Below are 11,006 nucleotides of genomic sequence, written 5' to 3'. Positions count from 1 at the left end.
CACAAGTTGAAAGATCTTACTATTAACTGAGGAAAGAGAATAACTGACACTGCCAAAGAGTCTCGTGCCTTCAGTTCCTGGGGCTGCCACAAACTGGGTGCTTCACAGCACGGAAATTTATTTCCCCACAGTACTGGAAGTCAGAACTATGCAGTCAAGGGGCTGGTGGAGCTGCACTCCCTCCCAAGCCTCTTCCAGCTTCTGGCAGCTGCCAGTTGTCCTTGGCTTGTGTACGCGCCGCGGCATTCTCTGTCACCGCCACCTTGGCCTCCGCCACATGGCCTTCTCTCCAGGTCTCTTCCGTGTCTGTCAACTCTCCCTCTCCGGTGTCTTAGAAGACACTGGCCATGGACTTTAGTGCCAGCCCTATGCCACTATGCTCTCACCTTCCTCAAATTACCCTCATCCTGACATCTGCCAAGACCCTATTTCCAAATAAGGTCATACTCACTGCAGGTTTGGAACTTTAAGAAATCTTGTCCGGCGGCCCAGTTTGACCCACTGTACAGAGATAAGAATATGAAAGGGCTTTCCCATGATAAAGAGTTCTTTGGGCATCCAGGTGGAAAAGTGAAGCGACCGCCATGGGGCAGATCCTGCAGGACTTGGATCTTTGCACAGAAATCGTGGACAGCCAACGTGTGGGAAGCAGTTGCTTTCCTGTTCCATTAGGGTTTAAAGGAAGCTGTGGATGTATGCATTGAGGCTGCTCCGTTTTTGTTTATACAGAGAAATAGAACGCAGATCTTCTACAAAGATTAAGGCCCCTATAAAACCGTCAAAAACTTAACTGGAGAAGGAAAGCAGCTCGTCAAGAGGGAGAGGAAAGCCAAGAACCAGGGCGGACGCGCTGGTGGAGGTCGACTTCACTTCCACGCGGCATTAGGCTGCGCACTTGGGAGAACTCCGATGGCAGAGCAGGGGTAAGGCTCTACCCCGGGTAGACCCGAAGAACCAACCGCACGGGGTGGCCGAGGGAGCCTGGGGTGAGGTGGGTGCCAGGGTGGCGTGGGGACCCCTCGGAGTGTTCCTGGTCTCTCGACCCAGACCGACGGGGTAATTTCATCCCCTCCAGTTTCTCTTTTTTAAAATGTCAGGACTGTGACTTTTTAAAGGACCAGGAGCGCGCAGAGCAGGGTTCGGGCAGCACGGAAGCTCCCGCCCGGTCCGGGGGCCGCGGGCCAGGGGCCTAGTGGTGCGCCCGCCGCCGGGGTCCTGCCGCGGGGTCAGCGGGGTCGGGCGCCTTCGGGCCGCCGGGGTCTACCTGCGCCCGCGTACCTGGCCACCTGCCCCCCCACCCCCGGGGACGCCCGCCCCGGCCTCCGGCCCACCCTGGGCGCCCCCGCACCCCCGCCCCCAGCCGCCGACCCGCGCCCGCTCCCCGCCGGGGCCTCCTCCCGCCACGTGACGCCCCCGCCGCCGCCGCCCGCCCGGGCCGCCGTTCCGGCTCCGCCCGCCAGGCCCTGGGCCCGCCCGCTCCGCCCGCGCCACGGCATCTGCTGCCGCGCGGCCGCCGACGCCCGCCCGACCTGCGCGCACGGCGGACGGACGGGCGGACGGGCGGACGGGCGGGCGGACCGGCGGACGGGCGGCGCGGGCTCGGCGCGGCGGCGGCGCCGACATGGCCGCGGCGGCGGCGCGCGCGGGCGGCCCCGGGGCTGCGTAGCCCGCAGGGTAGGTGGTCGGCCCGGCCGAGGGCGGCGCCGCGGGCGGGGGCCTCCCGGGCCCGGGCCCCCGGCCCCCCGAGGCCCCGGGCCGGGCGCACGGGGCGGCGGCCCTGCGGGGCCGAGCGCGGGACGGGGCGCGAGGGGCGGCGGGCGCGGGGCCCGGGGCCACCCTGGGCGCGCGGTGGGGTTCGTGGCCGCGGACCGTAGGTCCCGGGGTCCCTCGCGGGCGAGGGATCTCGGTCGCCGGAACCTGCTCCTCAGCCCGCGCCCGAGGAAGTCGAGGCAAGGGGCGGGGAGCAGCCGCGCGCGCGGGCGGGCGCCTCAGCCCGGGATGGAGAACGTGCTCCCCTCGCTCGGCCGCGCGGGCTCTCCCGCCGCCCCGGGCCGCCCCAGCCTCGTGCGGGTCGGGGTCGCGCCCGGGGCGCCCGGACCTCCGCCTCGAACTCGAGCGCCGCGGGCGGCGACCCCGCTCGCGAGCCCTGGAAGTCGAGGGGCCGAGGGGGGGACTCGCACGTTTTAGGAAGCCAGTCAGGACTAAAAATAGCCGCGGCCGCCCGCGTCCTCCGGCTTCCAGGAATCCCGCGGCGGGCGCAGGCCCCTCCCCGGGCGCGGGGCCCTGCCGGGGCGCGGGGCGCAAGGCCCCCGGGCCCCCCGCCGCCCCCCAGCGGTGGCGGCGGCTCGAGGCGCCTCCCGGCGACGCCGCGCGCCGGGCTGACCTTTCGCGGTTTTCGCTCTAAAATTACCCGGTGACCGAGTGCCCGCGGCCGCGCCGGGCGCGTTTGCTGAAAAGCCGCGGCGCGAGCGGGGGCCGGCGCCCGGACGCCGGAGCGGGGCTTCCGCGGGGCCGCGGCGCTGGCGGGGTCGGGAGGCCGCGCGCCGCGGGCCGGGCGCCCCCAGCGAGGCGACGCCTCGGGAGGCGGCTCCCGCGCGGCGTCGCCGCTCGCAACTTTGTTTTCCCTCCAGTTTTGTGCACACACAGATCTGTGTGTCAGGATGTAAAATGTCATTCCACGCGATGAGTCATGGTCCGAAAAGTTTGCCAGCCGCAGCCCGGGGTGAACGCTCAGGCGCGGGCGACGAGGGACGCCTCGGGAGCGGCGAGGCCGGGGACCTGCCGGCACCTTCGCCCCGCGGGGACGGCGCGCGTGCCTCGGCGCTGCGGGGCGAGCGCGGCCCGGGGACGGACCCCGGGCAGGCGGCGCCCCCGAGGGGTGCGCGGGCTGCCGAGAAGTCCTCGAGGAGGACCCGAAGGACCGAGCGCAGGAGAGCCCCGTCGGAGGCTGGTTCGCGGCCTGGGTGCCCGGGACGGGGTGGGGGGTGGCGTGGGGGTGCGCGCGTACCCACTGGGGGCTAACTGCTGTCCAGAGTTTCTGCTTTAAATTGCCAAATAAAATATTTTAAAGTCGGGGCATCCCAAAATGAAGCCTGACGCTGGGGTGCGGTGTGCCTGTGTTCTCACTTTTCTTTGGAACAAGTTGCGCGGTCAGGGGGAGGGACCTAGGGAACGTTAATATTCTCGTTTTATTTTACACATTGTGTGACACCACTTCAGGGCTCATTAAATTCTTCGTATGTGTTTAGACCTTAAGTGATTTGTAACGTTTTGAAAAGTAGAAGAAAATTAAGATTTCAAGGCAACACTGAACATTTTGGTGTTTCCAAAAAAAAAAAAGCCTTGGAGTTTTTCTTTCTTTTTTTTTTTTTTAAATACAAAATTGGGTCTGGGAAGCGGCTGTGGCTCCATCAGGTGGGCTCCTGGCTACGTATGGGAGGCCCTGGGTTCGCGTCCAGGGGCCTCCTTGTGAAGCCAGGCTCCCCCGCCCACTGCGGAGAGCCCCAGGCCACGGTGCAGGGGAGTGCTGCTGGCCAGCAAGCGCTGCGGGGAGCACCACCAGGCCCCAAGCCCCCGGAGAGCCGGAGCCGACTCAGCAAGGTGACGCAACAAAGTGGGAGACAAGCAAAAATGCAGAGAGCAGACAGCAAGCAAGCCGCAAGGGGGGAAGGGAAATAAATAAAAATAAATAAATACACAGAAGGACGCACAGCAAATAGACACAGAGCAGACAGCACGCAAAAAGCCACAAGGGGGGGATAATAAAAAAAATTGGGTCTGTTTACTTAATAATTTTAGCTAAAATAAAGTTCTTTTGACTTTTATGTGCTAGAAAGCATGTGAAAGTGTAAGAAATCAATGGACCTCCACACAGTTTTAAATAATAGCATATTTTGGCATATTTACTTCAGCAATTCCAGCTCTTAAATCTCTACGCACATTTCAGGAGCTCAGGAGCTACCTTGGACTGAGGGAAGAATATGCATTTGCAGACTTTGGAGCAAGGTTGCATGCATGTGTGTCTTTTATCTAAAGATTTTCTAGCTTTATTAATGTTCTTATTTGTTTGCTCTATCACTCTCCGAGATAGGCGTATTAAAATTATCACAGTATAATGATGGATTTTGTCAGTTTTTCTTATAGTTCTCTTTACTTTTGCTTTATAGAAGTAGAAAGTATGTACAAAGTTAGAATTGCCCCCGCTTCTGTGAGCTGGACCTTAGTCGTTATGTGTCCTCTTCCAAGTGCCTCTGGCTATAAAATCAATTTTGTTTTTGTGTTACTACAACTACACTTTTCTCTTGGCTAGCATTTGCTTATAAGACTTCTTTCCTTATTCTTATTTACATTCAGTTTTTCTGATCTGTTCTGAAAACTTTTGTCTTTTTAACAGGGTCTCTCGGTCCAATTAGATTTAATATAATTACATTTAGGATTAAAGGTAATATTTGGTTTTATGACTTTTAGTCCTATCTTCTCTGTTTTTTGTTTCTCTTCTTTGCCACCTTTTGGATTGTTCCTTTTCTTGTTTTCCTCCCCTTTGACTAGTGTGAGAACTGTATGTTTTTATTTCTTTAGTAATTTCCTTTAAAATGTTAATATATAAACTGAACTTAATCTGAAGTTTATTAATTGTTCTCTTCTTCTACCAGATAAAGAACCCTAGATTGCTTTGACTACAGTTTTTAATTTTCTGATTACATGTGGTTGTCATCCAGAGTTTCAGTTCTATCTTGATTTTTTTTCCTGCCTCAAACTTCACACATTTTTCTTGTTTTTAGGATCTTTTGCTGTCATTCCTTTCTACAGGACAGAATCCTTATATTTTCTTCCTAACATACATACTTTAGAAGTTTGTTTTAAGGGAAAGTTGGTGGTAAACTTTATATGAAATGCCTTTATTTTGCTCTCATTCCTGATTGATGGATTTTTTTGGGTATACAATTTCAGGTTGACAATTCCTTTCTCTCAACCCTTTGGTGATAATATTCCATTGACGTCTACCTTCCAGTTACCATTAATGTAATAACTATTATTTGTTGTGCATCTGCCTTTTTCTTTTTTTATTGTGGTAAAATATATGTAACATAAAATTTGCCACTTTACCCGTCTTTTAAGTGTACAATTCATTAGCATTAATTACATTCGTGGTGTTGTGTAACTATCACCACTATCTATTTCCAGAACTTTTTGTCATTCCAGATAGAAACTCTGTACTGATTAAGCAATAACTCTCCGTTCTCTCCTCAGCCAGTCCATGGTGATCTCTTATTCCACTTTCTCTATGAATTTGCCTATTCTAAAATACCTCATATAGGTGAAGTGATATAATATTTGTGTTTTTGAGTCTTAGTTCACTCAGCGTTCAGTTCAGCCATGTTGTAGCATGTATCAAAGGTTCATTCCTTTTTGTGGCTGAATAATATTTCATTTTATATACGTGCTACATTTTTATGCCATCATCTCTTGGTGGACACTTGTGTTGTTTCCACCTTTTGACTTGGGAATAATATGGCTGTGAACACTGGTGTGCACCTTTCTGAGTCAATATGTAGCACATATATCTAGGAATGGAAAGGCACTGTGGTATGGTACTTCTAGCTGTAACTTTTTTTAGGAGATGCCAAATTGTTTTTCACAGTGGATGCAGCGTTTTAAAATTCTAAGAACAATGTGTTTGGATTCCAATTTCTCCACATTCTCACCAACACTTGTTATTTTCTGTTTTATCCAGGTGAGTATGAATTGCTATTTTGATATGCATTTCCCTGCTGACTAATGATATTGAGCATCTATTCATATGCTTATTGGCCATTTGTATGTCTTTTGGAGAAATGTCTGTTTAAGTCCTTGGCCTATTTTTAATTGGGTGGTTCTTTTTGTTGTTGTTGAATTGTAGAATTTCTTTGTATATTCTGGCTATTAATCCTGTATTTGATATATGATTTACAAATATATTATCCCATTCTGTAGGTTGTCTTGATAGTGTCCATTTATGTACAAAATTTCTAATTATGATGGAGTCCAATTTATTCTTTTTGATATTAATAAACAATTGCCAAATTCAAAGCCATGGAAATTTGCACCTGTTTTCTTCTAAGAGTTTTATGTTTTTCACTCCAAAATTTAGGTATTTGATTCATTTTGAGAGTTTTTTTTTTTTTTTTTTATGGAGGAAGCTAAAGGTCCAACTTCATTCTTTTGCATGTGGCTATCCAGTCTTCCCAGCAGCATTTTTTAAAAGACTGACTTTCTCCCATTGAATGGTCTTGACAACCTTGTCAAAAATCAATTGACCAGAGATATGAGGGTTTTTTCCCCTGGGCCCTGGTCTGTACCATTGGTCTATATGTCCATTCTTACACCAGTTCCACAATTTTAATCATGGTAGCTTTTGAAATTGGGAAGTGTAAGTCCTCCAACTTTTTGTTTTTCAATATTGTTTTGTCTCTTCAGGGTCTCTTGAAATTCCATATAAATTTTAGGATGGGTTTTTCCATATCTGCCAAAAAATATCATTGGGATTTTGATGGGGGTTCCTTTGAATCTGTAGATTGCTTTTAGTCTTAGTGTCATTTTAACAATAGAAGTTTTCAATCCGTGAATATGGATGCTTTCCATTTATTTAGGTCTTCTTTAATTTAGAAATGTTTTGTAGTTTGCAATGTGTCTTTTCCCACCTTGGTTAAATTTATTCCTTTGTATTTTATTCTTTTTGATACTATTATAAATGGGATTCTTTTCTTCATTTCCTTCTTGGATATTCATTGTTAAGGCATAGATGAACAATTGATTTTTGTTTTTGTTTTTAGGAGGTACTGGGGACTGAACCTGGGATCTTGTACATGGAGTGCAGGTGCTCAACCACTGAGCTACATCTGCTCCCCAAAATACAACTGATTTTTGCAAATTGATTTTGTAACCTTCAACTTTCCTGATTTTATTTATAAGCTAACAGTTTATTTTGTTTATGAATTCTTTATTAGCAAAGGGGTGCTGTTACAAAGTACCAGAAATATGTTGGCTTTTATAAAGGGTATTTATTTGGGGTAGAATCTTACAAGTTACAAGGCCCTAAAGAGTCTAGCTCAAGGTTACTTCCTTTCTAAAGTCTGTTGTCACGTGTTGAAGCAAGATGGTGGGTGACTGATCTTTTTCCTCCCTTCTTTCTCTTAAGGCTCCATGGGCCCAGTTTCTTCTGATCTCAGCTGTAGGCTGGCATAGGGCTCCTCTCTCTTCCTGGGGCTTTTGGAGCCTTCTTTTTTCTGTCATGTGGCAGGACCAAAATGACCGAGTTTTTTTTTCTTTCTCTCTCTATTTTTTTAAAATGTTACATTAAAAAAATATAAGAGGTCCCCATATACCCCCCATGCCCCTTGTACCTGTCTTCTTGATTGTCCATTTATATGGACAATCAAGTCACGACCTCCATTTATATAGCCCACCAAGGGGGTGTGACTCAGCTCTAGTCACGACCTACCTAGTCTAGTTTACCCAGACACGACATGGTCAAGTCAGGCCCTAATCTTGAATTAATCAAGTAAATGTAAAACCTTTGGATTTAATACAGTCCAAGGGTATCATGCCCAGAGGAACAGACCAGTTTACAAACATTACTTTTTTTTAGGAATTCATAAATAATATCAAACTGCTACAGATTATTAGGGGGCTTTTAACATATAAGATCATGTCATCTGCAAACAGATGTAATTTTACATCTTCATTTCCATTTTGTCTGTCTTTTATTTATTTTTCTTGCTTGATTGCTCTGGTTAGAATTTCTAGTGTCATGTTGAATAGACAAGTGGTGAATGTGGTCATTCTTGTTTCTGATTTTAGAAGGAAAGCTTCTAATCTTCAACCATTGAATGTGATGTTAGCTGTGGGTTTTTCATGTATTTTTTTTTTTATGTTGAGGAAGGTTCCTATTTCTAAATTATTGGATTTTTTTTAAGTCATAAAAGGATGTTGGATCTTGTTAAATGACTTTTTGTATCAATTGAGAAGAACATTTTTTTCCTTTTTATTAATGTGTTATATTAGATTGATTGGTTTTTATATGTTGAAGTACCCTTGCATTGCTGGGATAAATCGCATTTGGTCATAGTGAATAATCCTTTAGATATGCTGCTGAATTTGGTTTTGCTAGTATTTCGTCTAGGATTTTTTCATCCATATTCGTAAGTTATATAGACCTGCAGTGTTCTTTTATTGTCTTTGTATCAGTAATAGAAAGTGGAAGAATTTGAGAAGGATTGGTGTTAATTTTTCCTGAAATATTTGGTAGAATTCACCAGTGAATCCATCTGGTCTTGAGTTTTTCTTTGTTGGGTACTCCATTTGATCCTCGGATTTTCTTTGATAGGAAATGTTTGATTACTGGTTCAGTCTCCTTACTTGTTATATGTATATTCAGATTTTTCATTTATTTTCAAACCACTTTGGGTAGTTTCTATGTTTTTAAGAATTTGTCTTCTTCATCTAGGTTATACAATTTGTTGGCATACAGTTGTTCATAGTATTCTTAGTAATAATCTTTTTTATCCAACATCAAACCCTTTTGATATCTGGGAGTCCCCTTTGTTATATATGTGAATTACTGTGTTCTAAAACTTTTCTAAAGACAAAATTAAAAATTAGAAGGAAAAAAAAGCAAAGATGTAGATACTGAGGAAGAAATGAAAGAAATTGCATTGCCACTGTACATACAGGACAACACCTATTACAGTGATGAAATGCAAAATATCAAAAACAAATCTTTATAATATCTTTCATTTTTTAATACCCCAATTTATTTTTACTCTTTTAGTTTTTCTAGATTAGTATGTATTCTATTTCTAATCTTTAAACCCATCACTATACTTTATTTTCCTATTAATTGAATTTGGCAATATATTAGGCTTCATTTTTGAAGAAGCTTTAAACCACAGAGAGGTTCAACTATGGCAGGGGAGGAATAATGGTGTGGGGTGTTATTGATGGGGGTCACATGGTTGGGAGGGAGTTGTTCAGGGCATGTATATAGGGTACATAAAAATGTTTGGATATATGTTGGGTATTTTCATAGTAGTTACAGTTACAGAAGAAACTGAGGGAGTGCTGAGTTCCTACCCAGGGGAGCTTTGTCACATACCCCAATGGAACAGCAACAATCCCCCAAGTGAAACGGCAATGACCAATAAAGAAGGATGGTCCAACGATGAACCCTTGATACTGATGACTATGCTTGTGAGCCTGTGCACCTGAAATATGCACTAGGCTAGAGCTGCAGGGTACCTAAGAGTTACCTCCTGAGAGCCTCCATGTTGCTCAAATGTGGCCTCTCTAAGCCAAACTCAGCATGGGACCGGACTCCTGGGGATGAGCCTCCCTGGCACCGAGGGATTACTACCAAGCACCAGCTGTAATGTAACTAGAAAAAGACCTCTAATAAAAGGGTCAACTTGGACAAGCAGAATACCGCAGCCTACATGTAGGATCATGTGTTAAAAACTGCTTTTTGACCTTGAATAAAAGGGGGAAATGGCAAAGACAAATGAGTTTATATGGCTAAGAGGTTCAAAAAAGAGTCGGGAGTTCATTAGAGGGGTCACACTTAAGCACACCCCAGGGCGGCGGACTTGGCCCAGTGGTTAGGGCGTCTGTCTACCACATGGGAGGTCCATGGTTCAAACCCTGGCCTCCTTGACCCATGTGGAGCTGGCCCATGTGCAGTGCTGATGTGCACGCGAGGAGTGCCGTGCTATGCAGGGGTGGTCCCCTGCGTAGGGGAGCCCCACGTGCAAGGAGTGCGCCCCGTAAGGAGAGCCGCCCAGTGCGAAAGAAAGTGCAGCCTGCCCAGGAGTGGTGCCGCACACACGGAGAGCTGACACAACAAGATGATGCAGCAAAAAGAAACACAAATTCCCGTGCTGCTGACAACAACAGAAGTGGACAAAGAAGACAAATAGACACAGAGAACAGACAACCGGGGTGGAGGGGGAAGGGGAGAGAAATAAATAAATCTTTAAAAAAAAAAAAAAAAAGCACGCCCCAGGAGGACCCCAAAGACAGCCAAAGTAGATAAAACCCCAGGTACTGGTTGTCCTGAGGGCTATGGAGACCCACAGGTTCTGTGGTCATGACGGATGGCTCTGGAGTTCTGTACCATGTCAGTGGGCCCTATTTTGGAATTTGTGCTCCTGAGTGTGATGGAGTTGGACTCAGAGGTGACCTTTCTACACATGCCTCTTCTGTCACTTTTACTGAACCTGTGGTTTGTGCTAGGGTTGGTGTATATTCGGGACACTTGAATCTCGACTGTCCATGTGCCAGCTGGGCCCTGAGCCTCAATAGTCTTGCTACTCCTACCCTCTGGTTCATTGGACTTACCCAGGCCAGCTAACAGGGAGGTGAAGATGGTCAACCGCCACACCAGGGAACCGAGAGTGCCTACACCTGCAAACAGGAGAATTCCATCCATCATCCATGTGGGATCTAAGCCCCTTCTCAATATAGAGGTGGAGTGGACATCACCATCCCAAGGTCCACAGGATGGAGGAATGAAATACAGATTAGAGTGGACTTAACTGATGTTCTGCTGTGGAAGTGTTGTGACTAGTAATGGAAGAAATTGTAGCACTGATGTGAAGAAAGTGGCCACGGTAGTTGCTGAGGGCAGGGAGAGGGAAGAAGAGATGTGATGTGGGGGCATTTTGGGGGCTTGGCGTTGTCCTGAATGATGTTGCAGGGACACATGCTGGATGTTATATATCCTGTCATGACCCACTGGGTGGACTGGGGGAGAGTGTGAACTATAGTGTGGACTGTTAACCCTGTGGTGCAGCAGGGCTCTGGTGCAGTGTGGGCTGCGGTGATGGGGGAGGTTGTCGGTGTGGGAGGAGTGGGGTGGGGGAGGTGGGGGGTGTATGGGAACCTCTTATATTTTTTAAATGTAACATTAAAATAAAAGAAGTTGTGGAAAAAAGTTAGGAATACTATCCCCTCACTTGCATTTCTTTAGTTTG

The 11,006-nt window shown here is 47.6% G+C and overlaps 1 protein-coding gene across 3 annotated transcripts in view; it reads left to right on the top strand.

Moving 5' to 3' along the window:
- Nucleotides 1–813: 813 nt before the first annotated feature.
- The window catches only part of PLAGL1 (PLAG1 like zinc finger 1), a 57,606-nt gene continuing 47,413 nt past the window's right edge, over nt 814–11,006 (top strand). For 2 of the 3 annotated variants that reach the window (XM_058307588.1, XM_058307587.1), the window contains exon 1: nt 814–923. In XM_058307588.1, coding sequence (XP_058163571.1) covers nt 910–923 — 14 coding nt within the window. In that variant the 5' untranslated portion in view covers nt 814–909. Of the gene's footprint in view, nt 924–1,577; nt 1,675–11,006 lie in introns of those variants that run through there. The other variant, XM_058307586.1, reaches the window with a different exon arrangement.

The sequence above is a fragment of the Dasypus novemcinctus genome, chromosome 11, assembly GCF_030445035.2.
Source record: "Dasypus novemcinctus isolate mDasNov1 chromosome 11, mDasNov1.1.hap2, whole genome shotgun sequence".
Classification (NCBI taxonomy): Eukaryota; Metazoa; Chordata; class Mammalia; order Cingulata; family Dasypodidae; genus Dasypus; species Dasypus novemcinctus.
This window is presented reverse-complemented; position numbering and strand designations above follow the sequence as displayed.